Here is a 19,324-nt window from a genome sequence, read left to right on the forward strand (position 1 = left end):
ATTACTAGCAGGTAAGTACAGTACTAATAGGCTTTGGAATCGCTAGGACTTGACTAGGGAATCGTTAGATTACTTCTAGGAGACCTAGGGGACTCGGGTGCAGAGTGTGCACTCTCACGCGGGATGCGGGACAAAGTCTATGGAAGCTAGTAAAGGCAAAGTTAGTGTTCACGGGCGAACCCGACCTGGTAGGGAGAAAACGACAGTGGATCCTGACCCTTGGATAGTGAGGCTATGCTGGGACACCGAAGTGCCGAAGTTACCTAGCCCAGGGGCTGCAGCTGCATAGGTCTCAAAAGACGTCGGGAATCCTTGTTGCCGGACCAGGAGCCTGGAAGAAAGATGCTGGCAGGCGACCAGTGAAGATTGTTCGAGTTGATCCAAGCCTGGATCTGGAAGAAGGATGACACCTGAAAGCAGAGGGGACCAAGTTCGTGACTACTAGCCAGTAGTCAGTGGGCACCAGGAGGGCACCGGATGGTAGTCACCTCGACTAGGTGAGTGGGCGACGCTGGCTCTGCAGATCTCACGGACCAGGAGGCGTTGTCGGCGACCAGGATGGAGAGGCGAGCTGTCCCACGATGGATGCAGCTGTCGGCGTCGAAGTTACCCAGGATTGGGCAACAAGCCTTGGCTAATTCAAGCCCACGCGGTGGACTCAAAATGGCGTCTTGAGTGGACCAGGAGGGTCCGGTGTGCTCCTCTTCTGGAAGGGAGCAAGGGCCAGTCTGGAGCAACCAGACCAGCAGCAGTGATGTCGTCGGGCGTCGTTCAGAAGGCCACAAGCCAGCGGGCTAGTAGCCAAACAACGCGGTGAGCAGCAAAAAGCAGAAGGGCCCCACGCCGATCGTGGAGATGCTGGGGGGCTACTCTTCGGTGCTGGAGCTGCTCAGGGTCGGGGCTTCTCGGACCCCAAAGCACTCACCAGGAAATTACTCGGCGGGCTTGCTGTGCAGAAGTCGTGCAGTCTTGAAGATGGCCGGTCCCTCGAGGTCTCGTCGCACCCACGGTTCTCAGCTTGGCTGTAGAGGTGGGTAGAGGTCAGAGGTGCCAGGGAAGCTGGTTCTCGTTGAGCTGGGCAGTCGGATTCCGGAGGAAGGACGTGCAGCAGACCGCAGTGTTCTTGATGGTGCCTGCGGATGCAGGGTGACTACTCCTTAGCCACAAGGGAGAATCTTGAAGAAGGAAATCTTGAAGTCCTTTCGTAGAAAGTCGTGTCTTGATTCCAAAGATGATCTAATTTGGAAGGGGGCCAGTCCCTACCTTTATCTGGGAAAAGGGGGCTGGCACGCGACTAGGTCCTGCCCTATGGGTGGGACCAGGAGGGGGGTGGTTACACCCACTTCCTTGGCGGGCTTTTCCCCAGCACAGGGTCTGGAGTGTCCCTGGAACTGGTTCAAGCCAGCCTATGCACAGTGAGCACCGGGGTGCCACGTGCAGTCACCTTCCTCTGAAGCCCTGCCTACCTACAATACACAAAACCCTGTCTGGGACGGTGCTGGCACCGCCCCTGGCAGGAAACCCTTTGTCCTTATCTCCTGCTCTGGGAGGACTCCCAGCAGCAGGAGGGCAGACTTGTGTCTCGGTGGCAGCATCCATTTTGTGGAGCTGAGGCTCTGTTTGACTTTAACCGGGGTTAGGGGTTACATACATGTCGTGTCCCTCTAAAAGGGTGGAATGCTAACCCCGTCGCCAGAATTGGCGAGGGGTTAGTATTCCAATTCGTATGACACCTTACTCGACATGTTTTGATAAAGCGATACCAGAGTTGGCATATAACCGCGAGGATTATAATGCACTTAAGAGTATATGGTATGCGATATCATGGAAACGGCTAAGGGATGGATCCCGAAAGCCGCAGACAGGCTCAGCTCATGCCAGAGCACCATCTCACACGATTCCAAGCACTCTGCCTTCAGGATTGTTAAGGCCTGCCATAGGAGTGACTGATAGGAGATCTGTGTGTCCATTTTAGGGTTAGATATAGGCATACTATATCTAAAGCAAAGGGTGAGTACACCACCTTGCCCCAGCTGTCGTGCAGCCAGTTGTGTCAGTTTAGTTAGTCAGTCCAGGGGTGGCACAATACATGCTTCAGCCCCTGGGAGACTTCTGGGTGCACCTCAGCCCTGGGTACAGGGACTTGGAGAGGGCCCAGTGCCAATTCAGTACCTGAGTACAATTTGGATAGAGAGAACAGCTAGGCTGTGGGTCTGATTAGCAGGCCCACAGCCAGGGAAAGTCGTAAACCAGTGCAGCAAAAAGCAAAAATCTGGGTGATCATAGGATTGCAGACCCTACTCTCCTACATGACCCCCCCCCCAAACTTTGGGACAATAAACTAACCTTGACCAGGTGAGTCTTCTTGCTCTAAGTGGAAATACCTGGAGAGCCCATCAGCATTGCTGTGATCAGTACCAGGTCTATGCTCCACTGTAAAATCCATCCCCTGTAGGGAAATGGACCACAGTTTGGGGTTTTCACCCTTCATCTGATTTAGCCACAAGAGGGGCTTATGGTCTGTCTGAATGGTGAAGGGAGTGCCAAACAAGTAGGCCCTCAGCTTCTTCAGGGCCCAGACCACAGCAAAGGCCTCCCTCTCAATAGCTGACCAATTTTTCTCTCTGGGTGTCAACCTTCTACTAATGAAAGCAATAGGCTGATCATTACCATCAAAATTCAGTTAAGACAGAACAGCCCCCACACCCAACTCAGAAGCATCTGTTTGGACAATGAATGGCTTGGAGTAATCTGGACTCTTTAGGATAGGTGCTGTGCACATGGCCTGCTTTAGGTCATTGAATGCTTTCTGACAGCTTGCTGTCCACTGAACTTTCTTTGGCATCTTTTTGCTTGTCAGGTCATTAAGAGGGGTCACTATGGACCCATAATTTCTGACAAACTTCCTATAGTACCCAGTCAGGCCCAAGAAAGCTCGAACTTGAGTCTGGGTGATTGGAGGAGTCCAGTCCTTGATGGCCTGTATCTTACTCTCCAGTGGCTGAACCTGGCCTCCACCTACAAGGTGGCCCAGGTATACAACCTGTGTCTGCCCTATCTGGCACTTTGTGGCCTTGATAGTGAGGCCTGCCTTTTGCAGAGCCTCTAACACTTTCCTCAGGTGGACCAGGTGATCCTCCCAGGTGGAGCTAAAGACAGCAATATCATCAAGATATGCTGCACAGAAGTCATCCAGCCCAGTGAGGACTTGATTCACCAACCTTTGGAAGGTGGCAGGTGCATTTTTCAAACCAAAGGGCATTACCACAAACTGATAATGCCCACCAGGGGTAGAAAATGCTGTCTTGGGTTTGGCCTCCTCAGCTAACCTGATTTGCCAATACCCAGCTGTCAAATCAAATGTACTTAAGAAGTTGGCAGACGCCAATTTATCTATAAGTTCATCTGCTCTTGGTATTGGGTGGGCATCAGTCTTAGTGACTGCATTGAGGCCTCTGTAGTCTACGCAAAACCTCATCTCTTTCTTACCACCCTGGGTGTGAGGCTTTGGCACTAGAACTACTGGGCTAGCCCAAGGGCTATCTGAGGGCTCAATGACTCCCAGCTCCAACATTTTCTGCACTTCAGTTTTGATGCAGTCTCTAACATAATCAGGCTGTCTGTAGATTTTACTCTTGACAGGCAGACTGTCTCCAGTGTCAACATCATGGGTACACCAATCAGTTTGGCTGGGTGTCAGAGAGAACATATGTCTGTAGGATTGCAGAACTTGCCTGCAATCCTGTTGCTGATGGTCAGTGAGGCTGCCACAAAAGACAACACCATCAACTGATCCATCATCAGGATTCTGAGTGAGCAGGTCTGGGAGAGGGTCACTCTCTTCCTCCTGTCCCTCATCTGTGGCCATGAGCAAGCTCATGTCCTTCCTGTCAACATATGCCTTGAGCCTGTTAACATGGAGCACTCTGAGAGGGCTCCTGGGAGTCCCAAGGTCCACCAAGTAGGTAACCTCTCCCTTTTGCTCAATGATGGTGTGGGGCCCAGACCATTTGTCTTTCAGAGCTGCTGGGGCCACTGGCTCCAGCACCCACACCTTCTGTCCTGGCTGGTACACAGTCAGAACAGCCTTTTGGTCATGCCAAGCTTTCTGAAGTTCTTGGCTGGCCTCAAGGTTTTTAGATGCCTTTTCCATATACTCAGCCATCCTGGAGCGGAGACCAAGTACATAGTCCACTATGTTGGTTGCAGGCTTTTTGAGAGGTCTCTCCCATCCTTCCTTCACCAAACACAGGGGTCCTCTCACAGGATGCCCATACAGAAGCTCAAAAGGGCTGTAGCCAACCCCCTTCTGTGGGACCTCTCTGTAAGCAAACAAGAGGCAGGGGATCAGGACATCCCATCTTCTCCTAAGAGTTTCAGGTAGTCCATGAATCATCCCTTTGAGGGTCCTGTTGAATCTCTCAACAAGCCCATTGCACTGTGGGTGGTAGGGTGTGGTGAACTTGTAGTTCACACCACACTCCTTCCACATTGCAGTCAGATATCCTGACATGAAGTTTGTACCTCTGTCAGAAACGACCTCCTTTGGAAAACCCACTCTGGAGAACACTCCAACTAGGGCTCTTGCCACCACAGGAGCTGTGGTGGTCCTCATGGGAATAGCTTCAGGATACCTGGTGGCATGGTCCACCACCACCAGTATAAACTTGTGCCCTGATGCTGTCTGGGGTTCCATTGGACCAACAATGTCAATCCCCACTCTTTCAAAGGGAACCCCCACCACAGGTAGTGGTATGAGGGGGGCCTTTGTTGTGCCACCTGACTTACCACTGGCTTGGCAAGTGACACAGGAGCGACAAAACTCCTTGGTATTCTCATTCATATGGGGCCAGTGAAAGTGTGAGACAAGCCTGTCCCAAGTCTTTGTCTGACCTAAATGACCTGCAAGGGGAATCTCATGGGCCAAGGTGAGAAGGAAACCTCTCAGAGACAAGGGGATGACCAGCCTCCTGGTTGCACCAGGCTTGGGGTCTCTTGACTCAGAGTACAGGAGTCCATCTTCCCAGTATACCCTGTGGGCACCTGTGGCATTCCCTGCAGCCTCAGCAGCAGCCTGCTGTCTGAGGGGTTCAAGGGAAGGGCAGTTTAACTGTTCCTTCCCCAGGTCTGCTCTGGAGGGTCCCCCTGAGCCCAGAAACTCAACTTGATCAAGTTCGAGCTCTTTAGGCTCAGTTTCCCTCAGCTCTCTCAGATCAGCCTCCTCAGAGACTTGATCCTCAACCTGGGGTAAGGGGGAAGGCAAAGCCTTACCCTTACTGCTCTTCTTCTTGGAAGGTGTCTGGTCCATAATTTCAGGATCCAGCACCTGTTCAGTGGGGCATTTTCTGGCCTGTGACCTAGTCACAGCAAGCACATGTGCTGGCAAGCCTAACATCTCCATGTGAGTCCTCTGCTCCACTTCTGACCATTGTGATGACTCCAAATCATTGCCCAACAAACAATCAACTGGGAGGTCTGAACTGACTACAACTTTCTTTTGTCCCTTCACTCCACCCCAGGAGAAAGCCACAATTGCCACACTATGACTAGTAGTGACATTGCTGGCATTGGTCACCAGGAAATCAGTACCTGGCATGATCTGTCCAGGGTCCACAAAGTTAGGTGTCACCATGGTGACACTGGCACAAGTGTCCCTATAGGCCTGAGCCATTTTGCCATTTATCAAAGGTGTCTGCCTGTATTTGCCCAAAGTATTGGGACTTATCTCAGGGGACATATCCATATCCCCTATACAGACAAGGACAGCCTGAGTGAGTGTGCCAACTAAGTTGTCAGACCCCTCAGTACCCAAGGTTAACCTAACTAATGCCTTGGGAGGTACACTACCACTACTGACTGTACTAGGGGGTGCAGTTGCCTTAGGGGCTGTAGTGGCAGGAGTTTGTCCTCCTCTTTTGGTGCACTCACTAAACCAGTGAGATTTACTTTTGCAGTACTGGCACCACCTTTTTGACTGGCCTTCTTGAGTCTTCTTCTTCTGGGAAGCCTGACCCCCACCCGCTTTGGTTTGTTGGGGGCCTGGTGAAGACTTCTGGTCATTTTGTTCACTCTTAACATTACCCTTCTGGTCTGCTTTCTTCTGACCACCCTGGTTCTGGTTCTGGTTCTGCTTGATCCTTGTCCTGACCCATTTGTCTGCCTTCTTTCCCAATTCTTGGGGAGAGGTCAGATCTGAATCAACAAGGTGCTGGTGCAACAACTGGTTCTGACAATTGTTTAAAATTTGTTCTCTCATCATTAGATTATACAATCCTGTGTAATCTGTAACCTTGCTACCCAGCAACCAGCCCTCCAAATCCTTAGTGGCACTATCCACAAAGTCAGACCAGTCCTGAGACTGAGTTTTCTGGGTGTCTCTGAACAGCAACCTGTACTGCTCAGTGGTTAAACCAAACCCATCAATCAGTGCATTTTTCAGGACCTGGTAATCATTAGCATCCTCCACTCTTGTAGTGAGGAGCTTGTCTCTACCTTTACCATCAAAGGAGAGCCACAGTATAGCTGCCCACTGACTTCGGGGAATGCACTGCACAGTGCAGGCCCTCTCCAAAGCAGCCATCCATTTCTGGATATCATCCCCTTGCTTAAAGGGGGGCACTATCTTAGTCAGGTGTTTAGTATCTAAACCCTTCTCTCTATCTCTTGGGAGATTGCTGCCACCAGTGGGAGCTAGCCCACTCATCTGCTGCTCTCTAGCAAAGGCAAGCTTCTCTTTGGCCAGGGCAAGTTCTTCCCTTTCAATCCTCAGTTCAGCTTGTCTCATCCTAGCTTCATGCTCCATTCTCTGAGGGGAAGTGAATCTCCTCTGTGGAGGATTCCTTCTCCTCTGGGAAGAGGCATTAGAGTGCAGAGATCTATTGGAGTCCCTAGAAAGAGATCTATCTCTCCTAACTCCAAGGTTAGGCCCACTTAGGGTTAGTACTGGGGGTCCCCCAGATCCTAGCCCAAGTAAGTCTAAGTTGGCCCTGGTTAGCCTTCTGACTACCTCAAGACCTTTGTCTACCTCATCCCCAGAGAGTTCCTCTTGATCCTCCTCCTCAACTGCATTGGCAGTGTTGGGGAGGTCTGGATCCCCAGAGGTTCCCTCTAAGGCTGGCATATTCTCATGTAACTGAGAAATCTTTCTGGCATTATATGTCTCTAAGAGACCTATCAGAAAGGGAGTGGAGGGGTTAGACCCCTGCTTCAGTTTCCTGGAGACACAGATTTGTCTCATCTCCTGGAAACTGAGAGCTGCATATCTTGAAGTGACCAGTGGAGGGTCAACACTGACCAGGGGAGTCTCAGTAGATTCTCCCTGGGTAGACATGCTTTTCTAGTGAGGTGTAAGTGGTGCACTTACCTACACTATGTGTTTGCCTACTGATCCCTTGCTAGAGTTGTAGTTTAGGGTGTGCTAGGCCCTAGGAGCTACAACAGCTGGTTCAGTAGAACTCAGAGTATTCTAAGCTAAGTTATATGTACCTTTAGTACTTATGTGATCTTTCACAAGATATTCTTAGGATATGTGTGGTAAAACAACAGCAAGCTCAAATCCCAACCGCTGCTCACCAATGTGAGAAGTTGGCCTGATGTGCAGTGCTCACTATTCTAGTGATCACTATATATCAGTCCAAAAAACCCTTATTGATGATTGGTTGTAAGTCAACCTTATAGACCAGCTATCCTAGTAGCATGGATACGAGCAGTCTAAGGCTAAGACTCTAGAGGGCGTGTTAAGCCAGCTGTTTTACCATCACATTACCCCTTGAACACCCAGTGAAAGGACACCACACAAGTGTTATGAAAATAAACAGTGTATTTATTAGAATCACAACAGCCCTGTACTCTTTATGAGGACAGGGTGCTAGGCACACAACAAAAACTCTTACGAAAATACTTAAGTTAGCACAGTATATACAAATGCCCGAGGGGCACGGAAAACCATATACTCTAAAAGTGGAATGCGAAATTACTAGCAGGTAAGTACAGTACTAATAGGCTTTGGAATCGCTAGGACTTGACTAGGGAATCGTTAGATTACTTCTAGGAGACCTAGGGGACTCGGGTGCAGAGTGTGCACTCTCACGCGGGATGCGGGACAAAGTCTATGGAAGCTAGTAAAGGCAAAGTTAGTGTTCACGGGCGAACCCGACCTGGTAGGGAGAAAACGACAGTGGATCCTGACCCTTGGATAGTGAGGCTATGCTGGGACACCGAAGTGCCGAAGTTACCTAGCCCAGGGGCTGCAGCTGCATAGGTCTCAAAAGACGTCGGGAATCCTCGTTGCCGGACCAGGAGCCTGAAAGAAAGATGCTGGCAGGCGGCCAGTGAAGATTGTTCGAGTTGATCCAAGCCTGGATCTGGAAGAAGGATGACACCTGAAAGCAGAGGGGACCAAGTTCGTGACTACTAGCCAGTAGTCAGTGGGCACCAGGAGGGCACCGGATGGTAGTCACCTCGACTAGGTGAGTGGGCGACGCTGGCTCTGCAGATCTCACGGACCAGGAGGCGTTGTCGGCGACCAGGATGGAGAGGCGAGCTGTCCCACGATGGATGAAGCTGTCGGCGTCGAAGTTACCCAGGATTGGGCAACAAGCCTTGGCTAATTCAAGCCCACGCGGTGGACTCAAAATGGCGTCTTGAGTGGACCAGGAGGGTCCGGGGTGCTCCTCTTCTGGAAGGGAGCAAGGGCCAGTCTGGAGCAACCAGACCAGCAGCAGTGATGTCGTCGGGCGTCGTTCAGAAGGCCACAAGCCAGCGGGCTAGTAGCCAAACAACGCGGTGAGCAGCAAAAAGCAGAAGGGCCCCACGCCGATCGTGGAGATGCTGGGGGGCTACTCTTCGGTGCTGGAGCTGCTCAGGGTCGGGGCTTCTCGGACCCCAAAGCACTCACCAGGAAATTACTCGGCGGGCTTGCTGTGCAGAAGTCGTGCAGTCTTGAAGATGGCCGGTCCCTCGAGGTCTCGTCGCACCCACGGTTCTCAGCTTGGCTGTAGAGGTGGGTAGAGGTCAGAGGTGCCAGGGAAGCCGGTTCTCGTCGAGCTGGGCAGTCGGATTCCGGAGGAAGGACGTGCAGCAGACCGCAGTGTTCTTGATGGTGCCTGCGGATGCAGGGTGACTACTCCTTAGCCACAAGGGAGAATCTTGAAGAAGGAAATCTTGAAGTCCTTTCGTAGAAAGTCGTGTCTTGATTCCAAAGATGATCTAATTTGGAAGGGGGCCAGTCCCTACCTTTATCTGGGAAAAGGGGGCTGGCACGCGACTAGGTCCTGCCCTATGGGTGGGACCAGGAGGGGGGTGGTTACACCCACTTCCTTGGCGGGCTTTTCCCCAGCACAGGGTCTGGAGTGTCCCTGGAACTGGTTCAAGCCAGCCTATGCACAGTGAGCACCGGGGTGCCACGTGCAGTCACCTTCCTCTGAAGCCCTGCCTACCTACAATACACAAAACCCTGTCTGGGACGGTGCTGGCACCGCCCCTGGCAGGAAACCCTTTGTCCTTATCTCCTGCTCTGGGAGGACTCCCAGCAGCAGGAGGGCAGACTTGTGTCTCGGTGGCAGCATCCATTTTGTGGAGCTGAGGCTCTGTTTGACTTTAACCGGGGTTAGGGGTTACATACATGTCGTGTCCCTCTAAAAGGGTGGAATGCTAACCCCGTCGCCAGAATTGGCGAGGGGTTAGTATTCCAATTCGTATGACACCTTACTCGACATGTTTTGATAAAGCGATACCAGAGTTGGCATATAACCGCGAGGATTATAATGCACTTAAGAGTATATGGTATGCGATATCATGGAAACGGCTAAGGGATGGATCCCGAAAGCCGCAGACAGGCTCAGCTCATGCCAGAGCACCATCTCACACGATTCCAAGCACTCTGCCTTCAGGATTGTTAAGGCCTGCCATAGGAGTGACTGATAGGAGATCTGTGTGTCCATTTTAGGGTTAGATATAGGCATACTATATCTAAAGCAAAGGGTGAGTACACCACCTTGCCCCAGCTGTCGTGCAGCCAGTTGTGTCAGTTTAGTTAGTCAGTCCAGGGGTGGCACAATACATGCTTCAGCCCCTGGGAGACTTCTGGGTGCACCTCAGCCCTGGGTACAGGGACTTGGAGAGGGCCCAGTGCCAATTCAGTACCTGAGTACAATTTGGATAGAGAGAACAGCTAGGCTGTGGGTCTGATTAGCAGGCCCACAGCCAGGGAAAGTCGTAAACCAGTGCAGCAAAAAGCAAAAATCTGGGTGATCATAGGATTGCAGACCCTACTCTCCTACACCCCTCAAGTCACATCTAATGATCCCACTCCATCGATTTTAAACCCGGACGTAGCTCCAAGAGCCAAGGCAGCATCTCGCAGAAATATCCATCTTCCTCCTGACGCCTGCCCTTACGTAGTTATCCTCACTGGAGTTACTGAAATCTCACCACTGGAAGTAGAATCTTACCAGGCATTAAAGAACAAAGTATGCCACTGGTTGTCTAAAAATCACCCCTTACCGCCTAACATTCCAAGTAACATCCTAATGGTGGAGAGAACACCGTGGGCGGGAGGAAATAGGAAAAATTTACAAGGGGACTGCGTTGTGGTCACTTTTGAGAACACCGAAGTTGTAGGTCATATATGTAGCAGTAGAGCACCTAGATATCGAGCAAGTCCTGTGACTGCTAGGCCTCTCTCCTATTTCTACCTACCGGGAAATCAAGTAGACAATAGATGGAGTTGGTTAAAGGGACCACAAGACCCAAAACCAAGACAGAGATTTAACCCCCCTTGGGAAACGCAACCCACTGGCTGGGAGGAGGGGGGGGATGCGGAATGGAATCTAGTCAGGAGAAGAAGAGGTAGACCGCGCCAAGGAGGTTTCCCTATAGGGCCACTAAACACTCAACCCCATTTTTATCACCAGTCTACGAATGGTCAAGATAACTTCTACAACTTTCCAACTGCCAATCGCTATGAATATCTGTCATCCACGGACTGGGTTGATTGACAAACACAGGAATCACCAAATGGACAGAGGCACTGTATTTCCCCCACCGAACTGTTAAAGGAAACTAGTACTTTGGACTTGCAGAAGTTAAATCCAACTCTAATCCCTGATAAGGGTTCTGCAGTCGCTGAGAGTAGGGGGATACAGAATATGCATTGCTTGCCTAAATCCAACAAGCTAACCTGTAAAATCCTCACTTGGAACGTGGCGGGATTAACTGCCAAGGCTTCAGATTCTATCTGGCAGGGTTTCGTCAAACAATATGACATTTTGGCCTTCCAAGAAACTTGGGATACTTCAACTAGTTTCTCATTGGACGGCTTTCATAGTTTTTTTACCCCAGCAGTTGCGGGTGTAAGAGGGAGAGCTAAGGGCGGCCTACTCACTCTGTTTTCTCTGAATCTGGCGGGGGTCTTTAGAAAAATAGAACCAGCACCCATGAATACTTTAATAATTGAGTGGGTTATTTCGGACTCTCATACCTTTTTGTTTATTAATTTTTATAATTCTAGGGAGAGTTCTTCTGTGAATGAGCATTTGACTTCTTTGTTAGATTTTTGTCAGTCTACAGACGCGATTGCACTTCCGTCCCAGAGATGGTTATCCTGGGTGATTTTAATATTCACCCCTGTGAGGGGGATTGTTACAATGATAGATACGGGGGATTACCAGTGGAGGGCATTCCCCACTTTGAACATACCAAGGAGGGTGAGGGGCTCGAGACCTTTCTTGCCAATTTAAATTTACTTGAATTAGGCCATGGAAATAATGAGACTAGAGTGCCCACTTTTATTGGGAGAGACGCAAATACCATCATTGACTATATCTTCGTTTCAGCGGGGGTATTAGTAAAGGCAAGGGAATATAGGGTCGTGACTTCCATCTTTAGCGACCACAACCCCGTCCTATTAACGGTGGACCTAGATTGTTTCCTGCATGGGAGAGAGACAGGTGTGGTAGCCCCTAGAGATTTGTCAAGTAAGGATCAGGGTAGGCGGATCAAGTGGGAGAAGATTGTCCCCGAACATTTTTTCCAAACATTAGCACAGGAAACGAAGTCAAGCATGGCAGTCTGTCTAGATCCCACTTCCTTGGGCACCGATGTCGTGGCCGCCTATGGCGAGATATGTGCAAGGATCTCCAAGAACCTGGAGTCTAGGAGTGGGGTGCAAGGCATTAAGAACACTCACAAATGGTTCGACAAGGAATGCTCCCAAACGCATAGTGCCCTGTTGAAAGCTCTTAAACGAAGACCCAGAGATAGGACATTAGTGGCAAACCTCCGAAAGGAATACAAATCTGCACTTGCCAAGCGTAAGATGCAAATTAAGGAGGAAGCTTGGGATAGTTTATTAGCCACAGATGTACTGAGAGACAGTCAAAAATTTTGGGCCATTGTTAATCAGCCTTTTTTCACCGAGGATGGGAAAACAGACATGGACTGTGTGATCGATGATGATAGTTGGCTTCTCCATTTTAAGCAAATCTATGAAACCACGGCTTCTATTTCCCCAATTAGTGCCCCTGCTCCATACAACATGAACATGGAATTTAACAACCTTGAGGTGGAAAGGGCGATTAAAAACACAAGCAAACGCAAGGCCCCTGGTCCTGATGGGGTCCCCGCCGATCTCTATATTCAGTACCCGCAATTTTGGTCAAAAATATTAACAAATGTCTTTAATGCGATACCTTCGGCCGGCTTTCCAACTTCCTGGTCCACCTCTATTATTGTTCCCATTTTTAAAAAGGGAAACAGGGGGGACCCTGCCTGCTACAGGCCAATCTCCTTGTTGGACTCTGCTGTTAAGATCCTGGGCAGAGTCATTTTACAAAGACTTGGAGACTGGCTTGAGGAGAGTGGGGTTCTCTCTGACCTGCAGTATGGTTTTAGAGCACATAGGGGGACCATGGATCAATGCTTAAACCTCCATCTCATCATCAGTAAATACACCGTGGTGAAGGAGGGGCTTTTATATTTAGGTTTCATGGATTTATCCTCCGCTTTTGATTTGGTTAATCGCTCAAAACTTTGGATTATTTTGCGTGACTTGGGTTTGGACACTACTTTGGTTACTTTTTTGCATGATCTCCACCAGAATTTGTTTGCCTCTGTCAGGGTAACAAGGGAAGGTAGGTGTACTGAGAAATTTAGATCAGGGAGAGGGGTCAGACAAGGTTGTATCCTGGCCCCTCTCCTATTTACACTCTACATCAATTCCCTGGGTAAATCCCTGAATCTTGCTACCTTGGACGTGCCGCGTATGGGAGGGTCACCTATACCGGTCCTCCTATACGCTGACGATGCTGTCCTCATAGCTCGTACAGGTACGGGCCTACAAAGGCTGCTAGATCACTTTGGATCCTTTATGGAAGCCTTGGATTTAAAGATCAATACTGTAAAATCTCATGTCATGGTAACTGGTTCACGCAAGAAAAACATGAAGCTCAAAACCTTCACCTGTAACGAAACATCAATTTCTAGGGTACCTTTCTTTTGTTACTTAGGCGTCACTTTTGACGAAAGAGGAACCTGGGGTACACAGATGAAACTGAAAGAAAATGGAGTTACTAGATCTACCACAGCTCTCATGAATTTTTCTAAAAAACTTGGTTCGAGACCCATGGAGGCCATGATTCGTATTTATAAATCTAAATGTGTAGCAATCGCATCTTACGGGGCAGACATTTGGGGCTATGTTTCATCCCCAGGTATCCAAATTGTTGAGAACAATTTTATACGAGCCTTGTTGTCACTTCCAAATTCATCCCCCACTTATTCAATCCATAGTGAAGTGGGCTTGGGCTACATCACTGATCTCCTAAAAATGTCCCCGCTGTTATGCTGGGTTAAAACTTGGACAAACGAGAAGATCACGTTAAATCACCTCATACTTAAAGACTGTATGGCCCTGGATAAAGCGGACAGTATACCCTGGTTGGCGTATGTTAGAGCGGCATGCGCGAGGCTAGGGCGTCCGGACATGTATTCTTCACCCCAGGGCCTCATGAAAGAGGATGTAGGGTGGGTCAAGTCGCATTTCCGAAATGTGTTGGAGGTAGAGAGAGAAGAGGTCGAACTCAGTAAACCTTTGGTGAGGTCAATATACCAACTTTCAACCTCTGTAGCTATGGAACCGTATTTGAAATTTGTAACCAAACCATACCATCGTTTCCTTTTATTAAGGTTTAGGTTTAATCTTATTCATCTTGTACTTGGAGCCTATACAAAGTGGGGGATCCCAGAAAACACCCCACCCTGTACCTGTGACAGCTTTTCTACACAGGACACGCTTCATCTAGTGATGTTGTGTGATCACTATTTGGTGGCCCGTAAAAAATTCCTGTTTCCAATCTTGAAAGAACTAAATTTTGTCCAGGTGAGGCCTGCACTTTTACACCTACAAATGCTTAATTCTGTGCAGGTTACATACGGTGTAGCTAGTTTTTTGGTCACTGCAGCCCGTTTAAATAAAACAAAATGTTCCCAGTCAAATAACCTTCAAAATTGATATTCTGTCAACCAAGTCCTGGGGAAATGTGCTAAGTATATTGGGAATTGTCGCGTTATGTGATACTAGGGCATTTAGTATCTATCCTCTGTATCTAATCTTTTTATATATCGTTTTTTAATCTGTTTCTTTTAAATGGGATCTGCAACCAGGTGTATATTTGTTTAATTGTAATTTTACTCTTGTATGTGTATGGTTTTTTGTATTGCTTTTATGGTTTTAATCATCCGAAATAAAGATATTTGACTGACTGAGTGGTAAAAAAATGTGTTTAAATACTGTGGGAGACGAGAGTCTCGTCATGTGAACAAGCCCACCTGTTGGGCGAAACGCGTCATGCCACCATGCCGAAGAGTCTGTTTTTTTTAATAAAGAAAGAAATCACGCACGAAATTGGAGTCCGTGTCCCTATCTTTGTTTCGAGTGCGGAGCAAGTTGTGGGAACTCTGGTGTACTTTATTTATTTATTTTATATGTATATATATATATATATATATATATATAAATATATATATATATACATATATATATATATATATATATATTCAACCACAAACTTTGGTTCTAACACATGCCTTTGGCCTCCCTAGACCCCGTACAACTTTGGTTTATGGTCACTATTTCACCACCCCTGTGCGCAGTAGAGGCAAGCATGTATTCCTGACTCTCACTACATCACCCAGTAATTGTACATCTATTCAATCCCTAGCGGCACATGACCCAGGATAATATGCTGCATGGCTAAACACTTATAAGGACCCAAAGGCTAGACCGATTGTACTTCAAATGCTTGTTTTACATGTTGCACAGGAGTTGATCTGCTGTGCAACATGGCTTATAGTAAAAAAAAAAGTGCTATGATGCGGTCAATGCTGGCTGAGCAATAGTTTTTTTTTAACTGCGTCATAGCGTGTTTTTAATTTTTTTAACTTTAAGCCATGTTGCACATTAGCTCACATGCTGTGCAACATGTTTAAAAAATTGACTTTCCACATTGAAAGCAAATCTTGCTGCAGTGTTTGCTCAAGGTAAGTCCTAATCTTTCATAGGGCCAACTGGACATTACATTGTGCATAGGCTAGATTTTCCAAGTTCTGCATGCATGCGCTGGCATGAGGAAAGAGGAGACATTGTATGTAAGTTGTAAAATGTCCATACATCAGTGGCTCTGCATCAAATGTGTATGGCGATATGGCACTGCAGCTCTAGGGAATAAGAAATTAGCTGATAGGATTGCTGTACTAAGATATAGGCTTGTTTGTTTAATAACTTGAGTGTTCAGCCTCCTTAGTTTCACGATGGCTACTGATTACCAGATATTATTCACACATACTTTTTCGTTTTTTAAAGCAGCTTGCTGTAATGCCTATTCACTTACTGGTTCTGATCTTGGCAGCATAGATAGTTTTATTTCATATGATTGTGGGTGACTATAATAACTAGCATTGGCATAGCCAATAGGTCTCGCCTTTGGGACCTTATAAGTGTTTAACCATGCAACAGTTAATGTTGTTGCCCCAAGGATATTGTGCTGCATAACTAAATACTTCTAAGGTCCCAAAAGCGAGACCTATTGGCTTTGCCAATGCTTGTTTTTACTTTTCTCTCTTGTAGCTGTAACACAACCTTGATAGTATCTAGATGGAATGCCAAACATTCCATCTTTTGTGACAGTAACAATATTGACTACTTCTTGATTACCAAAAATCCCAATTTCTCCACCAAGCTCTTTATTAATATAGTCTTTTTTCAATTCTTCCAAATCGTGGGACATTATCAATATGTCATCTAAGTATACCATTAACCGAACAACTCTCTCTCTCAAATAGGCTATCACTGCTCTCATCACCTTCGTGAAGCACCATGGAGCGGAAGACAATTCGAATGGTAGGCATTGAATCTGATACAGCTGTTTTCTCCATTCAAATTGTAAAAAACATCTGACTTCCCGTCTCCATAGAAATTGTGAAATATGCATCCTTCATGTCTAACTTCACTAACTAATTATTTTTCAATTACGTCTCTCAAACAATGGATTCCTTCCATCTTGGAATGTCTGTACACCAAATATTTGTTTAGATCCCTCAGATTTATTACTGGTCTCCATTCATGTTTTTTTCTTGACTAAAAAGAGAGGGCTTACATAGTTCCTGGCACTTTCCTCTATATGTTTTACCGCACCTTTCCGTATCATGGATTCTATCTCTGAATCTACTACTGCTTTTTTGCTCTTCTGTTAGACTTATTTCTCTTTGTTCCTTTATCTGTTGTGGTTGTTCTACAACCCCTTTTTCATAACCTTGTACAGTTTTTAATACCCATTGATCTTGTGTTATCTTCTTTTCCCATTCCTTCACACTGTGTCTTAGTTGACTCTCTATTATTCCGTGAAAAAAACGAAAATAATTTCTGTGCTCAACTTGTGATCCGAAACAGCTCTGGCCCCATCCGCATACAAATCTTCCTCTTCCTAACCTTCCAGCTCTCCCTCTACTTGATTAGAAGTTTGAAGAGGCTTTCCATACCCTCTGTAATGATGCCAGTTGAAAGTCCCCTTCTACTCACCCTTCCAATAACATCTCCTCATAAAACATTTCTCATGTTTACCTGTGCCATATCCAAGGCAGTAATTGTCAAAATATACTTTCCTAAACTCATAGCTAAACCCTCTCCAAAAACCAAACCCTTCGCATTTTCGCTTGCCGTTTTCTTGGTCATATCCCCAGCTTTGGGCTAATCTTCATCAAAATAGCTTTCCAACTCTCTGCCATTAATGTTGTGTTTACATTCCCTAATAAAATAATGACTCTCTGACTCCATGTACGGAGTAACCCTAGATCCATTGCTGACTCAAGTCATGTCAAGTCAAATTACTTTATTCGGTATACAACAATACCATAAAAGTACAATGCAAATCAGTTAAAAAAATACACAAACATAAAACTGGCTACCTATGTACCTAAACAGTTAATACCTAAATGTTTAACAAGTATCAGTGCAAGTCAGCACAAATCATTGAGGAGGAGTCTGACATTTATGAGTTCTGACACTCAGGGTCACATTACATTAAAAAGAGCCAGCTTACAAAGTAGGGGAATATAAAACCAACATGTTAAAAGGGGCAACCCCCCAATCATAAAATTCATGTGGGTTAAAAAACAATGTGAGGGTAACATAAATGATGGACCCAGAACGCAAGGGGAAAATTGAGCCACCACTGTCGTCATCATGTGTCTTTGGTATTTCTTAATCTTGCGGCCATCCTTAGGAAATTGACAATGCAAAAGAGTGTGAGAGCCTCCTCGGACAAAAACAACAGCGCCACCTTAGCGTGTTTGAATCTAGCAGTCTTTAAAATACTCTTTAAAAACAACTTCCTGGGGTGAGCATAATAGGGGCAAAGTAAGACAAAGTGGAGCGTGTCCTGCGGAGACTTAGAGTCGCAGCCGCAGGGGCCCCTCAACTCAATAGATGTTAAAAACCCCGAAGGACACCCCAGTGTGTGATGAAGTAGGTTCAGCCTAAATCTGGTCATCAAAAATCTATCCTGGGCATTATAAAAATAAGACAGGTATGGTTCCAGACCTGGGCAAGATTTGGCCAGTAGGTGAGCTCTCACGGTTGGTTTTAGCATCTCGGTGTCTTCCCTTGTGGAGGCCTTGTGCTTGAGAAAAGTGGACTTGACAATCACCCTGTCCCGTGGAACCAGCGATTTCGGGTTGTTGAAATAATCAGCCAGGCCCAGGCCAGACAAGGTCTCCCGAACATATTTGAGCCAAGGAATATTATGCCCATGCTTCCTTGTAATACAATCACTTATTATCTGCTTGCTCAAGGCCGCTTCCGGGTTAGTCCATATTTTTAACCAACATGTGAGAGGTTTCAGTTGAATCGCATCTCTGATAAAAGAGAGTCCTAACTCTTCGTGAATTGAATAGGCAGGGGTACTCTGTGGGACTCTGAGTAGCCGTCGGAGGAATTTGTTTTCTTCTGTTTGAATCCTTAATGGGTCAATGAAGCCCCACACCTCACTGCCATAAAGCATTTTCGCATTGCAGATGGCCCTATACAGATTCAGAATTTGCTTGGGGGCCCAGCGACCCAACCTGTGTGCAAGATTCATAATTGCCCCAGTAGAGCTGATAAGGGATCTGCATTTCTCATCTGTCAGTTTGTTAAACCTGGTTCGGCTATCAAATAAAATTCCCAGGTAAGAGAATGCCTGCACTTTTTCTAGGCAGTGGGTACCTATCCTGAAGGTGGATTTCCTGCCTGGCCTTTTTCCCATCTCCATGATGTAAGATTTGGAGAGGATGGCGGACAGGTCCAATTTCTCCATGAAGCCCACGAAACCATTGATAAGGTACTGAAGGCCCCGCGCAGTGCGTGACAACAGCACTGCGTCGTCCGCATAAAGCAGGACTGGGATCCCTCTATTACCTATCCTCGGGCTGTCCACCCCTAGTGCTCCCAAAACCTTATCTGAGCCATTGATATATAGGGAAAATAAAAATGGTGCCAGAATGCAGCCCTGTCTCACACCACTGGAACAAGGGAAAGAGTCCGAGACGTCACCCTCATCATTGTATCTAACCTGGGCTGAGGTATACTGGTGCAGGGTGCTTAGGATGTTAACCAATCCTGGGTCCACTTCCATGGCCTCAAGTTGTTCTCACAGTTTCTTTCGATTGACTCAATCGAATGCAGCAGTGAGGTCCATGAAAGCCAATTACACCGTCTCATTACTAGCGACAGTGTACTTGGCAACCAGGAAGTAGAGATTAAGGCATTGGTCAGAGGTTGAGCGACCCGGCC

General features: G+C 47.3%; 1 protein-coding gene across 11 annotated transcripts in view; it reads left to right on the forward strand.

Annotated features, from left to right (window-relative positions):
• Window positions 1–19,324, forward strand: part of LOC144767498 (uncharacterized) — a 1,510,898-nt gene that overhangs the window by 669,525 nt on the left and 822,049 nt on the right. For 9 of the 11 annotated variants that reach the window (XM_078650906.1, XM_078650905.1, XM_078650908.1 and 6 more), the window contains exon 3: window positions 16,339–16,396. The exons of the other annotated variants lie outside the window; for them this stretch is intronic. In XM_078650906.1, coding sequence (XP_078507032.1) covers window positions 16,339–16,396 — 58 coding nt within the window. The remainder of the gene's footprint in view (window positions 1–16,338; window positions 16,397–19,324) is intronic. 11 annotated transcript variants of the gene reach the window in all.

The sequence above is a fragment of the Lissotriton helveticus genome, chromosome 7 (assembly GCF_964261635.1).
Source record: "Lissotriton helveticus chromosome 7, aLisHel1.1, whole genome shotgun sequence".
Taxonomy (NCBI): domain Eukaryota; kingdom Metazoa; phylum Chordata; class Amphibia; order Caudata; family Salamandridae; genus Lissotriton; species Lissotriton helveticus.